Raw genomic sequence first — 27,915 nt, 5'->3', positions numbered from 1 at the left:
GATGATGCAGCTCATTGCCTAAAGCCAAGTTCACTAGTGTAACTTGTGAGATCTGTCAGATGGACGCCCTGCGTTTACACACAGCAGAGGCCGGCATCACGTACTTGGGTCTAAAGGACTTTGCTATGGCTGGAGGGTAATCTAAATAGGTCCGCTTCCATCATTCCACTAGCACAGGCCACCAACTTCAGTGCAGAAGGATTGAAACCACTGCATTCTCCAGCATCAAAGAGCCCGCAAACAATCTCAGAAAACCCTAAGGTACCTTTAAACAACCAAGTCAGCAGTGGCTTTTTAAGGTTTAACAAAGCACGTTTCCAGAACGGCATGTTCCATTGTGATTATTTGCCAGGTACAATCATAAGACAATTTTTTAACATTATAAGCCATATTGTTTGGATAATTAATCATAGATAATTTAGTTATTTACATATCTATATATACATACACTTAATTTTTTTTGAATTAAAAAAAAAGTCAAATAAGGCCAAATAAGGTAGTCTTGATTTACTGAGGTTCTTCAAAACCCAAGGTCAACATTTCAGAAGTTGACTATTTTTCCAGCTCCAGTGTGTATGGGTTATACTCCTCTTCAAGCTTCCGCTTCCAGATTTTAACTAGGGGAAAAAATGTATGAAGGTTAGCATTACATTTTTTTCCAGACTAACAAATGCAAGGACAGCTATAGGGATGCAATGCTTTGTTTGCACCACAGCCTTGAGAAAACTGCACTTGGAAATGCTTTCATACACACTTTAAACCTTCAAATTGCTTTATCAGGCACTGAGATCCCCAAATGCTTGATAATTCAAGGACTCAAGGATTAGCCTCCTTACACAGGAAACAAGGTAATCTAGGCGGCGGAACTGGGCCAGGTTTAAAGAAGGGGAAAGACAGAGGCTCCATGCGATAAGAGCTTTGCTTAATTTGTTGTCAGCTGTCAGTTATCTATTTTGTATTGCTTTTAGTTATGCTCTTCTATGAAAGAAAACATAAGCTAGAGAGCTGTAGGTCAAACAAACTTTTATAATGCCCAGTCGAATCTATCGTTTGAAGCAAAGTTCATCAGCTGAAATTAGAAAAGAGCATGCAGCTAACACTGGAAGCTGTAGAGGGCAGCAAAGCGAAATGAACAGCCCCATATGTTCCGTGACACGAGAGAAAGGAACAGCTCGCTTTCACTCTCTCTCCGAGACACAGACAAGCAACAGTCAGACTGGCAGGGCTCCATCTGAAAACAATCACACGGTAGCTCAGTGGCTCAGCACTCTGAGCCCCAGAACTCCAGAAAGATCAGTGAAAGATTAATCCTGTTGTAGAGGAAGTGTGATGCTCTCAAAAAGTGATGTTTGTCATCTGCAAAATAAACATGGTGGTTGCTATCGCATCAATATTTCCCGTGATTGGTCAAATGCAGCAAAACGATAGAATAAAAATATTTCGACCCGTATGAAGAAAAAGGGAGGGGTCTGTAAACCTGAAGAATCACTGACAGCAGGTGCAAAGAAATCACGTTCTCAGCTGGAGGTAGCTTGGAACTGAGGTAGATTTCTGCAGGGAGATCCTACAATGTTGATTAAGTTTGGTACCCAAAGATGATGGATGGGCAAGAAGATTGGCAGGCCTGACAGTGTTTACCATAATGCCAGCCTTCAATACAACAACTGAGATGGACAAGGCAACACTTGTTTTGCTTTTCAGGTTTGGTTTCCCCAGACAGGCCAACACCATTTTCTATTTCCCTCTCACACACGCTCCTTTGCATATGGGTATCATAGAGCTCCCTGCATACTGTGCTGGTCACCCACCCCAAGAGGCCTTGCTACAGCAATTTCATAGCCAGAAGAGACTGGTTGGGGGCAGTCACTCATATTTATGTGGCCAAAGTTACTGAACTTGGCAGCACAAAAGGCAACACACATGAACGTGAGATTGTTCCTTTTTTTCGAAGTGAGCAAAGTTAGCACCAGCATATCTGACAAATCAAGAAAGACCAGAAATTAAAGAGTTGTGTCAGACCATTCATGTTCCAAACCTAAGGCCTGGGGGCTGGAAGTCACCTTCTCTCTCCGGCCCACAGACAGTCCAGGAATCGGCATGTTTTTACATGAATAGATTGTGTCCTTTTATTGAAAATGCATCTCTGGGTTATTTGTGGGGCCTGCCTGGTGTTTTTACATGAGTAGAATGTGTGTTTTTATTTAAAATGCATCTCTGGATTATTTGTGGGGCACAGGAATTCGTTCATTCCCCCCCCCCAAAAAAAATATAGTCCGGCCCCCCACATGGTCTGAGGGATGGTGGACCGGCCCACAGCTGAAAAATGTTGCTGACCCCTGTTCCAAACAGTCAAGATGGCCGATTAATACCAGAGAGAAGACTGGCCACATTAAATCACGCACACACACAACTCACTGTAATTTGGGACATCCTCATCAGATTCTGGAAGGGGCACTTCAGCATCTAGTGGACTGGGCTCTCTACAAAGGGATTTCAAGTTTGCAGAGTCACTTTCCTTCTCTTCTTCAGCTGACTCTTTCTGCAATGCCGCAATCATTTCCTTATAGGCCAGCCTCGCTTCCATTGTCAGCTCCACCATTTTGTGAAAATAGTCCTAGGGTATAAAGGCAGCGAGAAACTAAGATTGGATTTTGGGTTAGTGCTTCGCCAAGCTTTCAGCACTTTCTCCACAAACCCAAGAAGATAACATGCTCCACAGTTTTATTTCACACGAATGTTGAAAGAGGAGAAGATCAAAGATCCCAAATTGGTTGTTCAGTGGTCCCAGCAGCAGAACATTGTTGAGGATTTATTTGTCGATTCCCCCTAAGCTCTATTTGTTCAGGTAACTGTGCTCAAACTTGCAGAGGGTAATGGGAAGGGCACTAGCATTAAAGTAAATAGAATACCTCAACAGGGCTAAGGTGATTTAAGGACACAGTACTCCCAGACAATTAAGGATGGTTAATATTTTTAAACATTTCAGCATTAGCAGCCAAAGACTTTAAAAGCTTCTACAGTGGTACCTTGGTTCTCAAACGCCTTGGTACTCAAACAACTTGGAATCCAAACACTGCAAACCTGGTGTTCCAGTCTGTGAACTTTTTTTCGGAAGCTAAACGTGCTCCATTTTGAGTGCCACACTTCCGTTTTGAGTGTTACGCTGTCTGTTTTTGCTATTTATTTTGCATTTTTCTTTTTGTGGCTCTTTTTGTTTTGTTTTTGTGACTGTGTGTTCAGCTACTGATTGATTGTATGACTGCAGTACACTGTTGATTGCTTTCATTTTATGGATCAATGGTCTCGTTAGATAGTAAAATTCATGTTAAATTGTCGTTTTAGGGGTTTTTTTAAAGTCTGGAACGGATTAATCCGTTTTGCATTACTTTCTATGGGAAAGCGCACCTTGGTTTTGGAATGGACTTCCGGAACAGATTAAGTTGGAGAACCAAGGTACCATTGTATTTAAACTGAAATGCATAATGCAGAACAGGGTGCAAGGGCAGCTTTTGCACAACTCACCTGAGCGCCATCGTAACTGAAAATCCCCACCACGCTGACTGGCACGGCTTTGTTCACGCAACGCCCGAGAGCTTTGCGATTGAGAGCAAACACAAATGGGATGTTCTGTTCACAAGCGGAGTCAATGATGAGATGCAGAGTCTCATCCAACCCACCTGGGGTAAAACAAATAGAGGATTAAAAGGAGGAGGAGGCATCAGAACTGGTCAATTTCATTAGCATTGCTGGCAAAAGGGCTTCATTCACCCAGATACATCTTAAGCCAGTGTGGTGTAGTAGTTAAGAGCGGTGGACTCCTAATCTGGTGAACCGGGTTTGATTCCCCGCTCCTCCACATGCAGCTGCTGGGTGACCTTGGGCCAGTCACACTTCTCTGAAGTCTCTCAGCCCCAGTCACCTCACAGAGTGTTTGTTGTGGGGGAGGAAGGGAAAGGAGAATGTTAGCCGCTTTGAGACTCCTTTGGGTAGTGATAAAGCGGGATATCAAATCCAAACTCTTCTTCTTAAGAGAAAACCAGCATTGCTTGTTCTTCAGCTACACCCCTCCACCAGAAATCTGATCTGCATTTGCTTCAGTTAGCGATACTTTTAATAGAAAAGCTCACCCTTTGACTGGATTCTTTCACAGTTGGGGGAAATGATGACACATTTCAGCTTTTTCAGCTTCAAGTGTTTCAGCACTTCTCTGAGCCCCATAACAAGCCGGCGCTTCGTCTTGGCCTTGACTGGGTCTTTCTGATAAAGGCGGTCTTGGAAGCGCACCAACTCTTTCAAGAGATCTGTTACGCAGCTGTCAACCTCTTTGCTGAGTACTTGGGTGCAGTAACTAAAGAAAGAACCAATTGTTTCAGTGTTATGGCAAGTGTCTGATTCTCCCCACGTTCCTTTCTTTCTCATCCACTCTATCCAAAGACACACACACACAAAATTAGCAAACTATATCCAGAAGTAATTAGCATGTTTGTGCCAGTACGCCTTTCAACCGATGTCAGCGACTGGGCTCAGTAACTGGTTCTGCCCCGACTGGGCTAGGTGACTGGAGCACTTTCAGAGACCTTCCAATCCTGGAAAACAGGTCCCAGTGCACTGGACCCACAACTGTGCATTGTGAGCACCAGACTCATGCAGACTAAGTAACACTGAAGCTAGCTGTGAAGCATAACTCCTTTTATTTCTAATAGCTACTACATACTAAAGAACTACTGGCATGCATGAATGTTACAGCTCCCACTCAGCCATCTAGTCACTACATAGATAAGACTCTCTCCACACACACAGTCAGGCAGTCAGGCAGGAGCGGAAGAGTAGAAGAACAGTTTCTGCCCCCTCCTTTCTCAAAACATCAGATCAGGAGATTCTGTCAATGGGAGGGGTTAAAATATCAACAGTTTGATATTTGAAGGTCGAGAAATCCATGTGTGACTAAGGGTCAAAAGCCTTCCTGTAAACACATTAGGACATGGGTCAGCAAACTAAGGCCCGGGGGCAGATTAGGCCCAATTGCCTTCTGGATCCGGCCCGCGGATGGTCTGGGAATCACCGCATGGAACGCCAGCGTGCGCATTCTTTCCCTCTCCCTCACACAGTGGTGGCGCCTCCTCCTGGCTTCTCCCTGCCCTGCCTAGAGGAGGAAGGGGGCTGGGCTTCGTTGGTGCCAGCAGCAGCAGCGCTCAAGCGGCCGCCATTTTAAGCAGCCCCTCTCTGGAGCCCTTTCGCGTGCCACACTCATTGTCCCTCCACCGCCGCCGGCCCCTGCCGCTCGCAAAACACAGGTAAGTAGCCACCGGGGCTTGTGGTGCTCTTGCATCATTCTTTCCCCCAAAATATAGTCCAGCCCCCCACAAGGTCTGAGGGATAGTGGACCGGCCCCCTGATGAAAAAGTTTGCTAGCCCCTGCATTAGGATATCACATTCAAATTGAGAGGCACCCCACTAAGCTCAACAACAAAAATGCATGGACAGGATTGGCATGACCAACACCAGAATACTTACTCTCTAAACCTTCGGCTGTGGATTTTGGGAAGGTTGGAATTCAGCTGTGTTGGGACAGGGGAATTATTCGTGGATCCACTCAACGCTGTACATTCCAGTGACACGTCTGAACTATCTTGGGCTGCAATTGCAGGATCTGTAGGGCCTTCATCTGCGCTTTCTGAATCCAAAGGAAAGTTGAACACAAAAGGGATTATTTTGGTTGAAGAGGAACTTCAGTTCACTATTAGAATCTTTAGGAGCTTGTTTCAGTTTCAGCCCAGGGTCAAGATGAAAATGGCATGAAATAAATGTCCTTAAGAGCCCTGAAGAAAAAGAAGCCCTGAACATATATGAAGGGACAACTGCAAAAAAGATAGACAAGGCTCTGGCCTAGGGCAGTTTCGCTGCTTTTACAGATATCCATTTACAGTTTAAGCAACTTTTAGATTTAGGGAAAAACAACAGCTAGACCACAAAGAGCATGGCCTTCCATATTTATGATTTGCAGTTTAAAGTAGGCAGAATGTCAGTTTTAGCAGTAAAAAATTGTAATAGCTACACAAACTATTCATTACTACTGGAGAGCTATTCCAATAGGGTCGCATGCCCTGTTTTGACCACAGGGCTTAAAAATGCATATTAAAAACATACAAGCAAATCATTACACAATGCAGAGCAATACATGAAATGAAGGGATTGAAGCCAATTGCGCAGAGAACTGTCTCGACAGCTATTTCTGCCAACGGCAGGCAAAATCTCCCATAGGATGTTGGAGCAAATAAACTGAACAAGGCAAAACAAAGGAAGAGGTGTCCTGTGACTTGGCACACCTTTCCGTTTCAAACTTCCACTTCTTCTGAAAAGGCATTTGTTCAGGAGGAAATTCAATCCCAGTCCCAAACAAGAATACTCAGTTAATCTTTTGGAGGTTTAAAGAATAAAATGGGTAGAGAACAATCCCAGGCTTGGTCTTGGTTACAGTTTGTAGTTAGTGGGAAAGCTTTACCATGAAATCTGAGGTTCAGACAACATGCTAAGCCAAACCTAGGCTCAGTGCAGCAGTAAAAAGGACAGGAGAGGAGAACAGTGGGCGTGATCTCCTCTGCAGGAGTCCACATAGTCCCACTAAATTATCGTTTGAATTACCATGTATTGCAAGCAGCTCATTTTGACCTTTATTTTACATTACTTTGGCTGCTGCATCTCAGAAAACACTACTGCAACAGCTATCCAGCAAGATGGAGTGTTGAATTTTTCAACTTTCGAATTCCAAAAATGATGGATGCTAAAAAGTTGTAACACGACTTGGGAATTCAAAATTAATATGATGTAGCTTTGCTAAATTATATACACATGAGAAACATAACGGCTACATCAGAGGCCAAGAAGTAAGTTGGCAGCTGATGTCCAAGAACTAATTAAAGCAACACTTGATTAACTAGTTGATTGGAGAAACTATTCTTTTTTATAGCATTACCTGACATTTTCATAAGATAAAATTATTTGGTTTTCTGAGAGCAGTTTATGCACTTTATAATTATAGATTTACCAAACTAAATGTTGTCCGGTCACAAAAATAATCGCAGATTTGAATCCCTCACACCCAAAAACCAATTTTTAAGACCCCTTGCTGAATAAATTTGCAAAAGCAGCATTTCCATGCTTAGACACCCCGTGGTCAGAAATGAAAACGAGCAGCACCCCTGATTCAAGAGATACCTGCTTTGGTGTCCTCAGAAAATGTCTGATTCTCAGTCATCTCAGAATTTGCACCCTGCTGGACAGCATCACCCTCATTAGGTATCGCCGTCAGTTCCAAAAGGTGCTGCTGTTTCCGCTGTTCTCTCTCTTTCAGAATAATCTGAAAAGGAAACACTCCATTGCAATATAGTTTACAGATAAAGTTCTTTATTTCTGAAATACTTTTTGAGCACATATGTATGTACTTTACAGCCTTTAATGTTTACATTTCCATGGGAGGTGGGGGAAGGCTTGATTTAATTTGAAGAGTGTGGCAATTTTGAGTTATCATTCAATTTGCTTACCTGCGGCAATTGCTTTACGCCACTGATAAAGCCGGCAAGTTGCTAACTGCATCTCCAGTTACAGCCATTTAGGGAGAGACCTCTTTCAAAAATTAAACTGATGGAAACACTCTTAAAATATTCTCCTTTTAAAATTTTGTTCTAGTTCATATAAGCAGTACATGACGGTTCTACTGGCAAACTAAAAGGTGGGTTGCATGAGAGTGCTAGTGTAGAAAACATTAATATAATCACTGCAAGCTATCCTTTCAAATAACCTTTGGGCTGTTCTAGTCTTATAAGGAATGGATTAACCCCAAATTAGATCTGCTCACTTCCCTCCCACCTCTGGGATTAGATAAGATTACATTGTTTAATTAGTCCTTTCCCACAGCAACAATCTGAAAGAACTTTTCCCCATTATTATTATTTTTATAAAAAAGACAAAGTTATAGCCAGGCACAAACCAAAGTAAGAAATACCGGTCTGGCTAAATTCCAAAAGGCAACAGCTACACTAAACTTTGATAAAGGATTATTATATTGTACCTTTTTGAGCGATGTTGGCTTCTTCACTTTAGGGACTTCTCTCTGCTTTCCCTTCTTAACCAAGGGCGCACTTGAGTCCAACGGGTTATGTGGGGTCTTCCCTTGGTTTAATTGCTGACTTTTTGTTACCGTCACGGGTTCCTTGGAATGCAATGTTACTGCACTACCAACTAAAACGAAAGCAAACCTGCTATCAGGTGACAATGGCCAAGTCTGAAATCCATACTTAACTGGAAGCAAGCACAATCAGTATAAGTTGGGACTCTACTGAACAAATATGTTTAGGACTGGAGAATAACTTGGTTTTAGCACTCAGCTCAGCACACAAGCTACACAGACACCCAGGTATAAATATAAAGAATGCATTCCTTTCCTGATTCAGCACATTACAAAGTGTGCTTAGCTTCGTCAGTGTGGCTTTCAATTTCAGCAGGTCTGTACTGTGAATGCTGCATTTTTGTAAAATACAGTGGTAGCTCGGGTTACATATGCTTCAGGTTACATACGCTTCAGGTTACAGACTCCGCTAACCCAGAAATAGTGCTTCAGGTTAAGAACTTTGCTTCAGGATGGGAACAGAAATTGTGCTCCGGTGGCGCAGCAGCAGAAGGAGGCCCCATTAGCTAAAGTGGTGCTTCAGGTTAAAAACAGTTTCAGGTTAAGTATGGACCTCCAGAACGAATTAAGTGCTTAACCTGAGGTACCACTGTACCTCATTACTTAAATCTACTATAATCTTTAAATAAAACAAGCAGTTCTTATTTATGTATCTGAAAAATACAATAAAGGTAAAGGGACCCCTGACCATTAGGTCCAGTTGCGGATGACTCTGGGGTTGTGGCGCTCATCTCGCTTTATTGGCCGAGGGAGCCGGCGTACAGCTTCCGGGTCATGTGGCCAGCATGACTAAGCCGCTTCTGGCAAACCAGAACAGCGCACGGAAACGAAAAATACAGTACAATATGGCGAATACTCGGGAAAGGTCAGTGGCAGATCATCTATTTTGCATCCAAAAGGTCCCAAATAGTGCAGCAAATGTCTGAAACTGGAGAATCGCTGTCAGTGTCAGCTAGCTAGAGCAATCGTCTGAGTCAGTATATTCGATAGTAAACAGTCTGGTTTAGAATTCTTTCTGGACAAATGCTACTAAATTCTCTGTGAATTTCTTTCACCCATGCGTTGCTCTCCTTCCAGAATGTGCTTAAGCCCAATCCTTGATATCACTTATTGCAAGCAAAGCAGTTTTGTAGTTGCACTGCATGGACATAATACTTAGAGTAATCATTAAAAATTAGCACTTTATCTCAGTGGAGACATCTGCTGCATTTATTCTTTCCCAAAGTGCACTTCAGATCTGTGAACAAAGTCTGACATGATTTATTGTGGACAACTTGCATGGTACATTAGAAGTGGTTACACAAACCCTTTGCTGATTTAACAGCTGTTTTATCCTCCACATGGATGCATGCCATCTTTTGACAATTTCTATACTGATAGCAATCTAATTCTGTGAATACTGAAAAATCCATGACACTTTAAGCACTATTTCCCCACCACATTTGGAAAGCAATGGTAAAGAATTTCCATCAACATAACTTTATGTGCTATTATACAGACTGTGATTAGCAATGGGAGCTTCTGCAGTATACAGTGGTACCTCAGGTTACATACGCTTCAGGTTACATACGCTTCAGGTTACAGACTCTCCCAACCCAGAAATAGTGCTTCAGGTTAAGAACTTTGCTTCAGGATGAGAACAGAAAACGTGCTCTGGCAGTGCGGCGGCAGCAGGAGGCCCCATTAGCTAAAATGGTGCTTCAGGTTAAGAACAGTTTCAGGTTAAGAATGGACCTCCAGAACGAATTAAGTGCTTAACCTGAGGTACCACTGTACTTTGTATTGTAGTTCGACTTTCTTAGATGCCGGATGAGTAAAACCTTCCTTCAAAAGATAGGCTATTACTTTGAAATGTGGACTTGGACTCCAGACTAAGGCTTTCAAAGTATAGCATGTAAAATCTGACAGTTACCTATTTATAGCCAATCATTTTGATAAGACTCTCTCCCAGCTATTGAATTACAAAAAAAACCCTGTAGAAAACTGACCATCCTTAATCTTCATAAATAAAAACCACCACCTGAGAAAAAGCTGAAGAGAAATCGTTACACTTCCACTAATCTCTCCTAGACATCAGTGTGTTCAGGAAATTGCAGTTCATCTTTTTTATTTTACTTCACAAAGCTGGCTTCTCTTTCATTCTGCCGGAACTTTTCCACTGTAGTGAATTCTTGCAATGTTTAGCCTACCTCAGGAGATGGCCATTGGGGGGGGGGGGGGGAAGTACTCTGAAAAAGCATCATCATACAACGAAAGCACTCTCAAAACTTCTACCTGAAAGCACCACAGGCTTGGACGGTTTTGATTTTTCTGAATATTGTTTTTGTTCCAAAGCAGCCAGCATCCCTCCCAAATCGAGCTGCACAGGATCCTGACTCTTCTTTCCACTGCTCTTGGGTGTTTGCTGCAGGAGAAGAAAGGGAAACACGTTTCTTCCCCCTTGGTCTTGCATTTTATCTGGTGAGTAAAATTTATGTGCACATACTTCATTCATAAATATTACTTTTGTTTTGAAGCAAGCCAACCACCCTTCTGGCGGTTCCCTCATTGCAAGAAGTGAGGCTACAGGGAACCAGGCAGAGGGCCTTCTCGGTGGTGGCACCCGTCCTGTGGAAAGTCCTCCCACTAGAAGTCAAAGAGATAAACAACTACCTGACATTCAGAAGACAAGGCAGCCCTGTTCAGGGAAGTTTTTAATATTTAACGCTGTACTGTTTTTAACACTTGATTGGGAGCCGCCCAGAGTGGCTGGGGAAACTCAGCCAGATCGGCGGGGTAAAAATAATAAATAATAATAATAATAATAATAATAATTATTATTATTATTATTATTATTATTATTACGTAACGTGGAAAGAACAATTTTACCTGCATTTTCCTTTTGTCTGTTGGAGTAGGCGGCACTTGCTTGTGAGCTTTTCTTACCAATGACGTGTCTGAATTGGGAGACACCAATTCATTTTGAGGAGAACCAACGTGAGACTCAAACCTAAATTCCCTTGTTCTTCCCTTTGAAGTACAGAAATACAAGACAAATGTGTACATAAAATATTAAGAAATAAAGGAAAATCGGTACGCTAGGTTGTAAGAAAGTATATTAAATGTAAGGTAATAATTATAAGTACATTCAAAATAACAAATGTCAACTACATCGGGAAATGATGGGAAGCCTATATTTATTTTACTTCAGTTTGTTGTTGTTTTATTTTATTTTATGGATTTTAGCTTAGCTGATATATAAATGGAATTAGAAGGTCAAATTAACATTCTAAGTTAAACTAATTTAAGAATATATATATATAGTATGTATGTGAATGTGTGCAGTTAAATCCGTAATGACATTCATGAATTTCAATAAAGATTTTTTTATAAAAAAAATAAATAAATTACAAGACAAATGCTATGTCTCAGTGTGCTCTTGAATAGCCGCAGCATCACACACAAAATTTAAAGAAGTTGCAACATTAAAATGTGGGAATTTGTTTTGCCACCCTCACGTTCCGCGCCCCTTTGCGAGTCACACTAGACTTTTTTGCCACGCCATAGTCTAAAATTTGATAGAGTTGCTGAGTTCTGAAATGGCCGAAGAGTATGGATTGCCAATAAGGGAAAACAAATGGGGAAGGCAGACTAGAAGACCAAGGTAACTGAAGGTGCCTTACTTCAATGTGCTCCTTGGTAAGTGGCGTGGAACAAAACTGCTTTTGAGCGGGCCTGTATTTTTTGTCAGTAGCAGCTGCTAAGTTTGGAAATTCTTCAACATCCTGAGGAAATAGAAATAAAGTGTTAACTTAGGCAACATTACACACACAATTTAGATTAAAAGTGGCCTTCCCCACTTCAGCACCCAGCATAGCTGTCAACTTTTCCCTTTTCTTGTGAGGAATCCTATTCGGAATAAGGGAATTTCCCTTAAAAAAAGGAAAACGTTGACAACAATGGCACCCGGGACTATTTGATGTGCTGGCATTGCTGTGCATCCTTCATATTCTAGATCAGTGGTGGCGAAACTTTTAGAGACCAAGTACCCAAACTGCAACCCAAAACCCAACACAGCAATTTAACCTGAATACTGAGGCTTTAGTTTAGAAAAAACAACTCGCACATTAACATCTTTTGTCTTAAAAGAAAAACACAATAACAGAGCTTTCAGTGATACAAACAATTTTTTTACTGAAAGGTAAAAGTTTGCATTTGGCATACTTGGGAACCATTAATGTGATTTTTGCTGTTGTACGGATGCTGATAATTTGTCTAACTTTGCTAAACTCAAGGCGGCTCACTCCCGACTAGGAACAACAGACTGGCAGGAGGCCCTGGCGCATCAAAAGCCGACGCCTGCTCAGCCCCTCGCTCGCCAGGGTCACCATGGCTCTAAATGCACCCGAGAGCAGAGCAGGAAGGCGGGTTGGGCACAACTGAGCTTGATGGCGGGGAGGCAGAACCAGCCCAGAGGCAGCCGTTAGGTTTGGTTGCGGTGGTAGGTGGGCTTGGTCAGTGACCTGATCAGCAGTGCCGCAGGCTTTGGACAGAGCGGCAGCTTCCTGGCACGAGTCCTTCTCCCGCCATCCCCCTGGCACGGCCCCAAGGGTGAAAATGGTGCCGTAGCAGTGCTGGGACCATGCTGGAAGCGCCCAGGAGCCTCCTGCAGTGTTGGAGCATCAGTTTCAACCCCTAGCTATGGCCCTGCTGGGGCGACGGTGCATGTGCCCACAGAGAGGGCTCTGAGTGCCCCCTCTGGCATGCGTGCCATAGGTTTGCCACCACTGTTCTAGATCTTCTTCTTTTTTTAAGAAATAAAAACATTTTATATCAATATGCTTCTCCCTTCTCATTGATAAAAGGGGGGGGGGGAGAGAAGTTACTGGAAAACCACATATGACCCCTGAATTATTTGCAACGTGTAAAAAGAACCTGCAGCATTTGGGAGCTGGTGTAGTATACAGTGGTACCTCAGGTTACATACGCTTCAGGTTACAGACTCTGCTAACCCAGAAATAGTACCTCGGGTTAAGAACTTTGCTTCAGGGTGAGAACAGAAATCGTGCTCTGGTGGCACGGCAGCAGCAGGAGGCCCCATTATCTAAAGTGGTGCTTCAGGTTAAGAACAGTTTCAGGTTAAGAACGGACCTCCGGAACGAATTAAGTACTTAACCCGAGGTACCACTGTAGTAGCTAATAGCCGGCCCACAGGGGTCGTTTAACCGCCCCCGAACAAAGGCGCCTGCTCGGCAAGTCCCTGCATGCTGCACTAAACTGGGGCAGCGCGATGCGGGGACTCGCTTCTGCAATGCAGGAAATTGCGTCTGAGCATGCTCAGATGCCGGAAATCGTGGCGATGTACACGCGATCCAGCCCATAGAGGGATCTCCGCTGGAGTGAACCGGCCCAGACGGGGTAAACCTTGCCGACCCATGTAATAGCGCAATCCTAATTGTGTCTACTCAGAAGTAAGTCCCTGTCATGCCAATGGGGCTTAGTTCCGTTTGGTGGAGTTAGGATTGCAGCTGATATCCCCAGGCTCTAAGAATAAGGAACTCCCAAACTCTTAACCTCTCCTCTGTCATGCAGTTACTAGGTGACCTTAGAGCACCTTCACACTATCAGTAATATGAATATATGAATGATATCTTACTGCACAGGGTTATGGTAAGGAGTGCGATATGATAATGTGAAATGCTTTGAATGTTACAAAGCAGAATATATATGCTGACTACTCTTAATTACAATAACAATATTGGGGTTTTTTATTAACAATGAGCATGACTTGTTAGACCTTCTTATAATCTTTCAAAATGATTCACTGTCCTATTTGATAGATAAAAAGAGACACTGTGTCTGAGCACCAAGAATAGGTACGCCTTAATATCTGCAACTTCAAGTTGATACACAGTTTGCTTAATGGCCCATACACAAAGCTTTTGATGCAACCAGAAACCCAACTTCGGTACCTCAATTCTTGGAGGTTCTTGAACTATAGTGATTTGGCTCCGAACTTTCTCTTTCTTTTTCTTCTTCTTCTTTTTCTTCTTCTTATCTGCCGTTTCTTCAGCTTCATGGTCATTAGCATTCTCTCTTGTTTCTGACTATTGCAAAATGAGTAAAACGATACAGGATTTTGAAAAGTTACACTCAAGCTTGCATAACAATGAAAGCTAAAGTTAAGACATTAAACTGATGGAATACAAACTCTATCTTTTTCTCATAAGCCTCTGATCTGGAATTATAGGATATGAAAACACCCCCTAATATATCTATCTGTCCACAAAATCTTTGTTCTGTTCCCTAAGGTCTGTTTGTTACTGTCTGTTTCAGATTGTTCAAATCTCCACTCAGCCATGAAGCTCACTGGGTGAACTTGGGCCGGCTGCTGCCTCTTGGCCTAAACTACACTACAGGGTTGTTGTGGGGATTAAATGAAAAAAGGGAGATCCATGTGCACCATCTTGACCTCCTTGGAGGAAAAAAAATGGGATATACAATCAATCAATCAATCAATCAAAAGAGGGCCAGGAGACTTTCTGGAGAGGGGAGTAATAAACTTTAGTGCAGATAGCCAAAGGCTTTTCTAAATCTCATATCCATCCATACCACAAACAAACATATATACACTGAAATTGTATATAAAAATATGTCATACATACATATTTACACGCCATATTTACTGCACACAAAACTCAACTCAGTTAACATTGTGAAGAGTAACAGAAAAGCTGAAGAGAAATCAACTAAAAGAACAGAAAACTGCCACGTGATTTGAGAAGCAAGAGATTATTAACAACAGGAGTCAGAGCAGGTTCAGTGAAGCGACAAGAATTGAATCCGGATTAAAAATTATCTAAACAGAAAGCAAATTAAGGCATCAGATAACATGTTGAGGAACATTCGAAAGGAAACCAAACACACACAAATAAGACAAGCTAGGGAAAAAAGTCAAAAGAAGCTCCCAAAGTGGGAGAAACGCTATAGTAAAAAGGGTACATGCAAGAGGAATGTGAAAAGTTTAAAATAGGAAGAACAGTTGGAGCAAAAGATTTTAACTAAAAGGCTGGAAGACAATCTAGGACAGAAGAAGATCACAGAGCAAGATCATGAACTAAGATACAAGTCCTTTGGAAATGATCAGGAAAGTGGCTAGGCACAGTGCAATGAGGAAAAAGAGAAACTCAGGTATATATATAAGAAACTTTAGCCTCTAAGAAGTGACTGACTCAAGAGAAAGAGTGAAGTCCAATGGACATGAAGGGTGCTACAGCGAATTAAGGGTTTAAAAGAGAAAGGGAGAATTGATGTTTGTTCTTTCTGTCCCATAAGACCATTTTCTCTCAATACATTATTTTTTCAAATAAATCCATTAGGGAGTTGAGTTCGGGACTCTGGTTAGCTGCTACTCCGAAAGACAGTAACAGAACAGTGGGTTGGAAAACCCATCATCCTACCTTACGAACTTTGGGAACATCATCTTCTCCTTTACTGCCAGAATTATTACCGGCAGGAACTGTAGCTGGAGTTGAAACAACTCTCTTGGGAGCTTGCGACAGCACCGTGGCCCAAGACACAGCAGGCCAAGGGGACACCTGAGAAACTGATGTGAGACAGAACAAACTCTTCACTGAATGAGACAAAGACAAATCTTTAGTGGGGCTGTGCCAAATGTTCACAGGGTTTTTTCCATTACAAAAGGTGCAATTTTCAGAGATATACAATAAACAGCAACATTCTATATTGATCTTTCTAATGTAGCTATTTGAATGATAAAATATTGGCCCTTTTGCTTTGATGTATTATGTGCTGAAATCTAAAAAAAAAAATACCGTATTTTTCGCTCTATAAGATGCACCAGACCACAAGACGCACCTAGTTTTTGGAGGAGGAAAACAAGAAAAAAATATTCTGAATCTCAGAAGCCAGAACAGCAAGAGGGATCGCTGCGCAGTGAAAGCAGCAATCCCTCTTGCTGTTCTGGCTTCTGTGATAGCTGTGCAGCCTGCATTCGCCCCATAAGATGCACACACACATTTCCCCTTACTTTTTAGGAGGGAAAAAGTGAGTCTTATAGAGCAAAAAATAGGGTACTTCGGTCAAAGATTTGTATGACACGCTTCAAACAAATGTTTAAACAATTACTTCAAAACAGCCCAGACACTCTGCAACCTCCAAAGGATTTTCTTCAGCCAGAATAACAGGGTTGTTGCCAACTAAGTCCTACTCAGAGTAGACCCACTGAAATTCATGGGTGTGATCGACATAGGTGCATTAATTTTCGTGGATCTTCTTAGAACTTAGCTGGATACATGCCAATACCTTTTCTCTACCCTTTCAAAGCATGCTTAGGCTGAAGTTTGCACTTTAGACCTTAAATGAACAGAATGCTATATCAACAGTAATTAAATATTTATTACTACAGATAGCCCTTACCTCCAGGATCAGATGAAGAACTTAACGGTCTTGCTGGGAAATGCTTTTTCGGAGTTGTTTCTCCCTAAAGTGAATATTTCAGTCTTTAGCATAAAAGCAAGGCAGCAACCTGCTCTGTCCCTCTATCCAACCCATGCAGCAGTTAAAAGATCAAAACTTGTATTAAACTTCCTGGAACTGAGCTCACATTTGAATTCTTTACCTTAGCTCCTAAACTTACAAGTATCGATAAAAGATATAAAAAGTTCTTCCAGTGGAGGTGCGAAAACCTTTGTTTTCTTCAAGCAATTTACCAAAGCTGAAACTCATCTTTAAAATTGTGACATATTTCATCTTCAGGGGAAAAAAAAATATGGGGGGGGGGGAGAGAAATGGAACTACCTTCTTTGTTTATTATATTTCACCAAGTCAATAAAAATTGCCTTGCAGGAAAGACGTAGCCTGACTTTATCCATATGTTGCTGAACTTTTGTTATACAAGGGGCCGATTCACATGGCCATCATCTTGCACTTATACACACTAGAATTCATGCTGGATCAATAGGTTCTGGGCTTCCCAAACAACATGTACTCGACAAGGATGATTTTTAACATTTGCTAAGTGCCTCCTGGCAGAGGGAATATAAACCACACTGGATTCGTGCACAAGATGTACTGATCTCACCATGAGGGAACTACAGAAATTACTGCAGGGAGAAATAGTACCATGAGTCACCATTTGCAGGAATTATAGAAACAGGTACAAAATCTAAAGATTAAAAAAAGAAAGAAAATGAAGTATCTTTATACCCTAGGAGGTCTAACCATGCCTACCTCCCTCTGTAGCCCAAAATGATTTCCTGTTGAGTTCTATTGTCCCTTCCTTGGGTATAAAATATAAGTCACCAGAACAATAATATTCTTGATGACCTTTCGGAAGATTATCTGTTAATGCTACAGGGGAGAAATGATCTTCAGAATGATATAGGATTGCCTTTTTAAGAAAAGGAGAATAAGGACTTACAAAACTAATAGATTTTAGGAAAATCTGACTGACAGGTGAAGATTTCAGTTCTAAAGCTAGTCTAACATGTAACAGGACGTGATAATACTGAAAAGAAAGTGTCTATTTACTCTTGCATATTTCCCACAATTTTTAAACATGCATACATTGTTCAGGCAGGCAGCTTCATATTAACACACTATCATTCAGCATCTAAGCCTATGAAATAGCTAACCTCTTTGGTTATCAGAGCTGAAACGGCTGGTTTTCCTGGAGGTTTCGGAGGCAGCTTATCTCCTTCAGCTGAGCCCAATGGCCCCCATGCACATTTTTTAATATCCAACAGATCACTACTTCCCAAGCCTTGCAATTTGGGAAAATCTGAGAGGGTAATTTCAAATGCAGGTTCCGGAAGACACTCAGCAGCTGGAATTTGCTTGAACTTCCCATTTGCTGCTTTAATGGGCCTGTCTTTAAAAAAAGAGAAAAAAGAGAGTTTATATGCAAAGTAACGTATTTATCCACGATATGTAAATAGTTTATTGCTTTTAGTAATCATTACACATCACACACAATGCTTTTTAGCAAAAAAATTTGTTATTTACTATCTCATTCATACTTGGATCCTGCTTCAAATCCCAATGAGAGAACAAAACAGCTAACAATATTGCACAAGCATAAAATAATGAAGTTAACAACATCTTAACCACATATAATCAGTAAGTAAAGGTAAAGGTACCCCTGCCCGTACGGGGCAGTCTTGATAGACTCTAGGGTTGTGCGCACATCTCACTTAAGAGGCCGGGGGCCAGCGCTGTCCACAGACACTTCCGGGTCATGTGGCCAGTGTGACGAAGCTGCTCCGGCGAACCGGCACCAGAGCAGCACACGGAAACACCGTTTACCTTCCCGCTATAAAGCGGTACCTATTTATCTACCAAACTGCGTAAAAATGATACACTCATTCGGGGGGGGGGGGGTAAGCTACAAAACTAGCAGAAGTCTTGCACTTTAATCCAGTACAAATTTCAGAAATATGCCACTTTGGGTCTGAATCTGGCTTCCCGAGAGAGGCAAGTTCTAGGCTCTGTGGTTTAACCCACAGCGCCATCCGCGTCCCAAAACCTCAGTATTCAGGTTAAATTGCCATGTTGGCACTTTGCAATAAATAAGTGGGCTTTGGGTTGCAGTTTGGAAACTCGGTCTCTAAAAGGTTCACCATCACTGCCCTAAATCATACACTGGCCTTTTCTGCAATTGCAGAACTTCTACTCACACCAATGTGCAAAATACTGCAATTGTTATCGTAGTACCTGCTTTAATAGGATTTCTTCCATGCAGAGCTGTGAAAGGTGAACACTCTGTGGATCCATCAGATCTCTTACTCTCCCATTTGGATTCATGGTCTTTTGAGCGCCTCTGTACAAAATAATAACACCACTTTTCAATCTTTTTTAAAAGGGGCTTAATTTTTTATGTCTATATCTATATTCCAAACAAAATTAAAAAAATCCTTCCAGTTAGCACCTTAGAGACCAACTAAGTTTATTATTGGTATGAGCTTTTGTGTGCATGCACAAAGCTCATACCAATAACAAACTTAGTTGGTCTCTAAGGTGCTACTGCAAGGATTTTTTTTAAAAGAAATTAAACGGCATACCAACACGGCTACCTACCTGTAACTAGATCTATATCCCAAATTATATCAGAGCAGAATTTCAGTACACAAACACTAAAAAGTAGTACATAATGGTATCTATTGCTCAAGAGCAAATGCAAAAGGAATATTTTTTTTATCTGTACAATTTGTTTTTTGCACTTTTCAAAGTCCAGATACAAATAATGTTAAAGTTGTCACTAGAGGTGCATTAAACAACCAAGGAAGCATTGCTACAAGCGTCTCTTAGCTATTATCCAATATTGAATTTCCTGATTTATTCAGGGTTTCAGCTAACTTTGTCTAGTTCCTCTAGGCATGTGGTCCTAGCTTACATATATCTTTCAGTAACCCCTAAAAAAGCCACCCCCAACCCATCTGTTGTGCCATGGAGAAGTGGAGATCATTCAAAGCAGGAAGGGCGTCCTTATAAATTGCTGGTCCACTTTTCATTTCCAGTGCAGTTTTCTCCAAAACGCAAACTAGGAACGTTGGCTGATTATGACGGCCAATTCTTGCTTTAGCTGCTGAGCATTTTATAAAGCTCATGTTTCTCACAAACTGTTGAGTAGCAGAGGGAAAACTCAGGCCTGCTACTTCAACAGGACTCTGTTTCTGCGGCAGGGTATTTGCTAGACTAATGCAAGGTGGCCAGGCTGCTCCCTGCCTTGGATAAGGTTTCATTTGTGCCCAAGCAGACTGTTCCACTAGAATCTGCAGAGCTGCTCATGTTGCACACAAACCTGGGCTATGAATGTTTCACTGAATTTTAACAGCTAACAATTTGTTTCAGCTCTATAATATTAGCCAGTATATCTATCCTGTAGAGACCGCGGCTGCTGTTTGGTAGAGTCAACCCACTCACTCCCCACACAAAGAGAATCAAAAGCTAGTTATGATCAGTGCACAGTCACTGAAGGTCCCGCACAGATCCCTAGTAGCCACAGCCGCTGGCAGGGACCAATGAAAGCTGAAAGACCCAATGTGTGGGGGTGGGGAAATGCTGGGGGGTGGGAGTACTCCACCTCTTTGAAAATGGAGCGCTAAAGAAGCCTGCTTGAGGCCTGGGGTGATTATTGAAGCCTGGGGTGATTTCACAGACAGGATTTGGGTATCATGTCCCTTCAATACAAGCTGTAGCAAGACAGAAAGGTGTTATCTACTAGGCTGTCTTCACTTACCTGGCAAAAAGCTGCAGCCTCTTTTCGGATATGAGGAGTTTGTTTGACAGAGTCTCTGTCCTGTTTCGAAGAGCTGTAAAGCTTAGGGCTGTTGTTCGGACACTGAAAGTTGGTAACTGCATATACATTTGGTGCAGCATTAACTGAAAAAGGAGAACTGGTATACTCCCCAAGCGAACTACATCCCATAAGGCTCTGAGATCGATATTGAGAATGAGAGGTGGCAGTATCCCAGGGCGCATCTTGAGTATGTGTCTGTTGTCTAAATTAAATAAACATATTATTATTTTTTTAGCTGGACACATGACAAACATGACAAGGTTTGCAAGGAAAAATAGAATGAAAACGAATGCTTGGGCTGTAACAGAATTTATCATATGATTACAAAACAATTTCTATTTAAGCCATAAGCATAATAACCAATTTATTTTACTAACACAGGAACCCCAAATCTGCCTTGGAGGGGGTGAAAATCTCCCTCTGCTCAGCTCTGACAGCTTCCCCACCACCCATGGAGGTGGGGGAATGAAGTCCTGCCATCAAGGAACTTCATGCAGTCACCTGAAAGCTGGGCAGAGCTGGCGGTGATCAGCACAAACCCACAAAATGGGGCTCGGGAGAAGGAGGAGAGTGGTTCCGGGGGCCAGCCCTGCTGCCCATCACATGATGGCAATAGGTGTGCTCCAGGTTTCTTCACTGTGCCATCCTGGGAGCTGGTACAGGGAAGGGGCAATATTTCCTTTCCCACTTTCTGCGCTGACTGGTGCTGCTCCAGTCACAGCCAACCAGGCGTTTGGATTGCAGCCCAAGCAACCCTTTGAGAAACAGTAACCATAAAATGGTAGTGTTCAAAATATGTGGTGTAAGGCTGATCTGTTGAAATCAGAGGGGCATGCATCAAATTTGGGGTATGGAACTGCTTCCCTAAGCTGCAAGCAATAATATAATGAAAAGGTGTACATTATATTCAAAAGGTGATATCCTATTGCTGATCTTAGTGATGTTGTGCCAGTAAAAAGGTAAAGGGACCCCTGACCGTTAGGTCCAGTTGTGGACAACTCTGGGGTTGCGGCGCTCATCTCGCTTTATTGGCCAAAGGAGTCGGCGTACAGCTTCCAGGTCATGTGGCCAGCATGACTAAGCCGCTTCTGGCGAACCAGAGCAGCGCACGGAAACACCGTTTACCTTCCCGCTGGAGCGGTACCTATTTCTCTACTTGCACTGCATGTTTTTGAACTGCTTGGTTGGCAGGAGCCAACTAATTACAGAGGAGCTAGAAAGAATTTTTTTTTGCAGATTCTCCTTCTCCCAAGAAGTCTCCAGTGCCCTTCAAAAATATGCCCTGGGGGTGGGTCAGGGACCTGTTCCCCTTTCACAATAATTATGGTAACTTTTAAAAGAGCATGATTTTGCCTATGGTGATTAAATGATAGACTATATTTTTTAATGGGGGAAAAAATTAGAAATCCCCAAGAAGCTCCATTGCTTCCAATGAAAGTCAATTAGCTCCCCACCACCCCAGGTACTTGAAGCTATATCTTAATCACACACAATTTAGAGTACCATGTTGCAAAAGAGCACACTGCATTCTGAGCCTTTAGAGCTTGCTTTAGGTAAATGACATAGAAAAGCATGGTAGCCATATGCCTACTGTAGAACTTATGATACACCTCCCAGGTATGTAAGCCTTAGGGGCTGGGACTTCTATCACACAGACAAATAACCCCATTTATAAGGTAACATGATTCTACACCCCACCAAAGCACATGGTATGATTGCTACCCAATACACTGTGTTTTGGGGTCCGTTCTTGGGGAAAGTACTGCAATTGATTTAATTTGTTCAAATAAGTCAACCCCCTACACATCCTTAGTAGCCATTAGACCAGGCTTCCTCAACCTCGGCCCTCCAGATGTTTTTGGACTACAACTCCCATGATCCCTAGCTAGCAGGACCAGTGGTCAGGGATGATGGGAATTGTAGTCTCAAAACATCTGGATGGCCAAGGTTGAGGAAGCCTGCATTAGACATAAAATTCTTCTTTCTTACAGGAGAAAAAAAACTGAGCAATTGCTGCTCAGTTGTAGTTATTTAAATATATGATTGCTAATATGCGGATTTTAGATTACTGAAAAAAGTTGCCAGAACAAACCCCCAATATGTATACCCAAAACAATAAGGACAGTTTAAAACTGTGCAGGTACCACCTTCCCACAAAGCAGCAAAGAGAGATGGCTTTGAGAACAGAATACCAGTTACAGTAATTCCACATGTAATAAAACAAATGTTTAGGGATCAAAAGCCCAAAGTCACCATCGTCTTTGAAATGTGTCCCGTGAGAGGTGGGTTCAATGTTGTGGCCTAAAACATTGAATGAGCTTACCCAATTAATGACCAAAATGCACTTAACTTGCCAAACAGCTAAGGCATCTAAATTAAAACTTAGGTATGTTAACAGTCCCCCAAGAAATGAGACGTAGAAGGGTACATACTTATCCACTGGTGGCTCTTGAACATATGGGTAGCATGTACCATAGTATGTAGGAAAGACACATGCTTCTGAGGGTTCTGACCATGCCACTGTTACTGCCGCATATTTGGGGACAAACGGTTTGACCTCTGCTGATAACTTGATGCCCTGAGAAACAAAATGGGTTTTGGCTACATGCACGTGGAGATTAACCGAAATAAGTGAAAAACCCCATCTATGTGAACCAAACTGTCACACAAGAAGGAAAAGCTGGTGCCCTGTTCTTCTTCTCAACCAAAACGAGTAGGAAAAAATTAAGTCTGTAACAGAACACTGAAAAATGCACCAAGAATTTTAGTGCTTAAGCAAACTGCTGCTTCAAGAACAGAAGTTTCATTTTACTTTTTAATGTAAAAACTCTGAGTGTATCTGGCTGCAGCACATGCAACATCTCAACTTTGCATTTATAAGGGGGGGGGGGTGGAAACTAATCTCTGCAGCTGCAGAAAATACACTATAGCAAGGCAATACAGCCGCAATGCTGGTTTAGCTATTAAGAATGATTAGGAGACTAGAAGCAGGCTTCAGGCTCATGCGCACCCTCCTGGCCCCAACTTATCCCCTCTCATGCAAGAATTTCTCTCTTAGACACACACATGCCTTTACCCAGGTTCAGCTTCTTGGTGTGAAATATGCTAAAGCTGGGAAAAGGGAAGTACAGAGAAGTATGAAAACGAAGAAGAGGAGCCTGCTTCCCACTTCCAATACCATCACCCTAATTAATGACCAACTAGCATTACATCTGCACTGGCCCTACAAAAATCTAAGAGAAAACAAAGCATTCAGCTGACAGTCAAAAGTCTGTTCACTGAACACCCTCTGGTGGTTGTACTTGCATTTGAAACAGGGGGACAACTGGACACTAAGGGTAGCATTAAATGCTAGACCTACTCAAGAGTGGGCACGTTGAAGCCAATGGCCATTACTAACTTGGGCTCTTGAATTTCAACGGGTCTACTTTGAGTAGGACTTAGTTGAAAACAAGCCTAGAGGTTTCGTCCATAATATGAATAGTTGTGTTCTGCAGCTCATTAAAAAGATGGTTGACCAGAATTTTGGCAAACGTAGCCTAATATAATAGAAGAGAAATAGAAACCGTGTACATATTGTTGCACAAATGCTGAGTTTACTGGATACCTTATTATATTTGCCTGACCTATTTGTATTATTACATCAGGAACGAGTGTTCAGATTCTACAGCCAAAAAATATGTTAGAAGCACAGATTTTACAAAACTTTGTAAAGCAGCACCTGCTCACCACACCCAATATATATACCACCCATATATAGGGTGAACTTGTGGCTTCCCAATGTTGCTAGACTCCAACTGGCATCATCCCCAAACACTGGGCATAGTGGTTGGGACTGCTGGATCCTAAAGTCCAACAACCTCTGGAAGCCACAGGTTTCCCACTATTACCATTAAGGTAATGCTATGGTTTTAATTATACAGAATTTAGGTTTATATAATGGCTAAAATATGGAAAGCTACTTCATACAGAGTCAAGATTATTGGTCCATCCAGAACAATATTGTCTACACACTGCCAGGAGGCAGCTGTTTCACGCAAAAATAGTTCCGAGCCTTACCTGGAAATAACAGCTATTGAATCAGGGATTTTCTGCATGCAATATAAGTGTTCTACTACTCGCCTTCCTTACTACGGACAGAGATAGGAAATGGCCCCAATCTAGCTGTTCCCCAGCAAAGTGAAACTAAATTAGTCAAGATTAAGCTTTCACGCTTGATTTCAAAGCAAAACTGCAAACTGTTCATTTGTTTCTATCGTATCATTTAAATAGGTAAAAACAGGAGACTTCTACTCCAGTCTGAGTGAAAAATTTTGATTAACTGCATTCAGAAAAGGAAAATATTTGAAGCTATTCTGCAAAGCACACATGGTCAAGAGTTATGCTGGAGTGTATGCACAACCTATCAAATTCCATGTGAAGAACAAGATTTTACTACTTCTCCCCATGGGAACAATCATCTCTAGCAAAGCAAAAATAATGTGTAATCCTTGAAGCTACTAGGCGTAATCTGACACGAAATTCGTAACAAAATCCTAGTTATCAAAATGGGTGATTGCTTCTAAAAACTTAGGCCATGCTACAGCAGTAAGTATTTGGACAAAATTACACATTACATGCAAACAAATAATAGTAACCAACTATTTTGGCTTAGCTTGCAAAGCCTAGGGTGGCATAGAGGAGTGAAAAGAGCAGCAGCTGTGGGAGGTCTCTTGCTACCATTTTTCTGCTCCACAGCATTTATCCTCTTTCGGTGTTTGTAAACTATATCTGCACTGAAAGGAAAGCACTAGCACCCAAAACTGTCACACTTCTGGAATTTTTTTCCTGGGAAAGAGGCAATTTCTGAAGGAAGCAAAAGCTGCTTCCCAAACCAGAACCTTATGACTGACAAAGTCTTGACCAAGTTGGTTTAGTTCAAATCTATTTGGCCAAAGAGTAATGTTGGGTTTCTGTAACCGTATCAAGAAAGGTGATCTGTTTTTATATATGTATTTTATGTGCACGAGGTGTTACAATAGTTTATATTGTATATTGTGTTCTTCAGAAGGGCGGTATACAAATTAAATAAAAAACAAATAAAATAAAATAAAATAAAAACAATAAGTTGATGACCAGGACATACGACGCAGCCAGTATTCTTAAAACAAGCTGCGGCCATTCTCCTCTCCTGTCAGACGTCTTGCCTGCGAAGATGACAACAGTTCAGGAGGTGAAACTTGCATTTTGCGCGTTTGGTAAAAAAAAATTCAACAGGTGCTCCTTTCCCTATTGCACAACCACTAAAAACAAAGCAGTAGTGTCCTGAAAAGAGAATGGTGGTTGCAAGCAGAAGGCATTGGAGGGGGAGGGGGACAGAGAGGCAAGGCTTAAAACCCTGGGGGGGGGGAGAAGTCCTTTTAAAAAATTCTGCCTAATATACTCAATATTGCACTTCTTCCAAAAAAAATAAAGGAAAAAGTTTGCAGTGCCTTCTCCCGATGACAGCAGCAGCAGACATGCTATATCAAACTTATTATTATTTCCTGAGCACCACTTGGGAGGGGAGGCTTGTTTTGGACTCCAGGTGTTGCTGTCCCTCATTTTCCTTTCTGCAGAGAGAAACAGACTTCTTTCGGGGTGATTGGGATTTATTTATTTATTTTTTAAAAGGGCATCCCTCCCCCCCCTTTTTGTTTGTTTGTTCAGGACTCCTGCCAGGACCTGAGCCATAGAGACACACGTTAAGCGAGAGCAGGTACCAGAATGGAGCGCGCCTTTGCCTTTCCCCTTCCAGGACCTCTCCGGCCGCCGTTTACATAACAACCAACCGCGGCGCGCGGGGAGGCTGGAGGGAGCCGCTCATTCGCCTTCCCTTCTCCACAGACCCGGCCTCGCCGCCGCCGCTTCCCCGCCTTACCTCACTGCCCGCTTCCCTCTCTGAAGACATGGCGCGGGTTGGGGGGGGGGCGACAAAAGGTCAACGCCCCACCAACGGCGGCTTCCACCCTGCCCTTCTACCACCGGCCCGGCGGCGCGCACTAAAGACGCGGCGGGCGCGCGACGCGAGGGTTGGATCCGAGAGGCCGCGGCCAATCAGCAGCCGCGCCCCGGCTCGCGTGACCGCCGCCATGACACCAGGGGCAACAGGGAAAGGCCGGCGTAGCTCTACCGAAAGCGTCGCGCCTGTTTAGCGTCTCCTAATGCGGGTGATGGGCTGTGTTCATAATAATACAGCCAGTTTTTCCACGCTGCATGGCATGGTTTTATTGTTTATATACGAATAACGGAGTGCAAGGAAGGGAAGTACTTTCAGCACATGGTATGATCTGGGTTGTATCAATACACCTTATCAATATTATGGACCCATTACCTTCTGATTCCTCCAGTGAAGAAAATAGTTGGAATAACAAAACAGCGGCAGTAAAAGGAAACCCGTGCATTATAACTTACCAGATTCAACTAGGAAGCGGGTTTCATGTATATGTATATGCAGAACTTTCTTTATGATGTCTCATCCAGTATTTTGAATGTTTTTAGTCATAGTTTGTGCAGTTAAGGTTGCATCTGTGCTTACAATTGCTCCCAACAAATAAAAAGCAATGCAACTAGACTTCCAAACTTTTTTTGTGTCAAATATTTTCTAATATATTTGTCTCATTATTTAATCAGTTGACAATCATGACTTACTTCTCTCCGCATGTAACCACTACTATGAATACACAGACACCACTTTCCTGTTTCTCATCTAACATTATATACTATAAAAATCAATTTTAGCTTCACCGCATAGGCAGTGTGTACAACAGAAATTTTGCAGCTTCAATCTCTTGCTATCTACAAAAATGAGCAATCTTTATAGATACAGCATTACTAATGGTAAACATTTTTGTAAGTTTTAATAGAAATTGTTTTTCTTTAAGAATTGTTTTTACCCATAAATTATATACAATTTTTTTTATGGGTAAAAACATACATACATCCCTATTTTTTTATAAAATCATTTATACTCTGCATTTTTGGACATAGCTCACCCAAAATGTCTTACAACAAAATACACTGAATGATAGCAACTGCCTTAATAATACCCTATTATTAGGGCAGTTTTAAACAAAGCAGAGCTATCCTTTCAAAATGGCTCACCAAGATAAAGTATGAAACAGCCTAAAAATAATTTATAAAAGCCTGTTAAGACTACTACAGAAGTATAGCCAAACAAAGAGTTTATGTACTTTGCAGTGCAGCCTTTTATTGCTCTGGGCATTATTGATTTCCATTTGTGCCAATATCTGGGGAAGTGAGCTCCCAGGCTCAATTCAAGGTGTTAATACAGGCATATAAAGCTCAAAATGGCTTTGGACTTCTTAACTACAGAGCACCTACCCCAGTGTCAACCACCTTGGACCCTACATTCAGTATGAGTTTGGTGGTGCCACCACTAGGGGCTGGACTT

The 27,915-nt window shown here is 42.1% G+C and overlaps 1 protein-coding gene and 1 long non-coding RNA gene across 2 annotated transcripts in view; both read right to left on the bottom strand.

The window, feature by feature from the left end:
• LOC310826877 overlaps positions 1-27,915 on the bottom strand; it is a 93,890-nt gene that overhangs the window by 6,707 nt on the left and 59,268 nt on the right. The gene's annotated exons all lie outside the window — the stretch shown is intronic.
• SECISBP2 (SECIS binding protein 2) lies at positions 493-26,533 on the bottom strand. The gene is made up of 18 exons (XM_083701960.1): positions 26,383-26,533; positions 22,916-23,061; positions 20,424-20,685; positions 18,899-19,004; positions 17,821-18,056; positions 16,604-16,667; positions 15,625-15,770; positions 14,137-14,271; positions 11,848-11,949; positions 11,054-11,194; positions 10,460-10,589; positions 8,069-8,238; positions 7,216-7,357; positions 5,515-5,674; positions 4,128-4,348; positions 3,523-3,677; positions 2,416-2,614; positions 493-617 (listed from the first exon to the last, which is right to left on the bottom strand). The coding sequence occupies exons 1-18, from the start codon at positions 26,410-26,412 to the stop codon at positions 553-555; spliced, it is 2,610 nt and encodes an 869-aa protein (XP_083558086.1). The 5' UTR covers positions 26,413-26,533; the 3' UTR covers positions 493-552.

This window comes from Podarcis gaigeae, assembly GCF_964106915.1.
Source record: "Podarcis gaigeae genome assembly, chromosome: 11".
Classification (NCBI taxonomy): domain Eukaryota; kingdom Metazoa; phylum Chordata; class Lepidosauria; order Squamata; family Lacertidae; genus Podarcis; species Podarcis gaigeae.
This window is presented reverse-complemented; position numbering and strand designations above follow the sequence as displayed.

What these genes read in the sequence shown, in the direction of transcription:
- SECISBP2 (XM_083701960.1), bottom strand. Translation starts at nt 26,412, where the DNA reads ATGTCTTCAGAGAGGGAAGCGGGCAGTGAG. An exon ending in AAGAACCTCCAAGAATTGAG is followed by an intron (nt 11,950 to 14,136) that starts GTACCGAAGTTG and finishes CTATTTCCTCAG; the next exon opens with GATGTTGAAGAATTTCCAAA. An exon ending in CAGACAAAAGGAAAATGCAG is followed by an intron (nt 10,590 to 11,053) that starts GTAAAATTGTTC and finishes CTTCTCCTGCAG; the next exon opens with CAAACACCCAAGAGCAGTGG.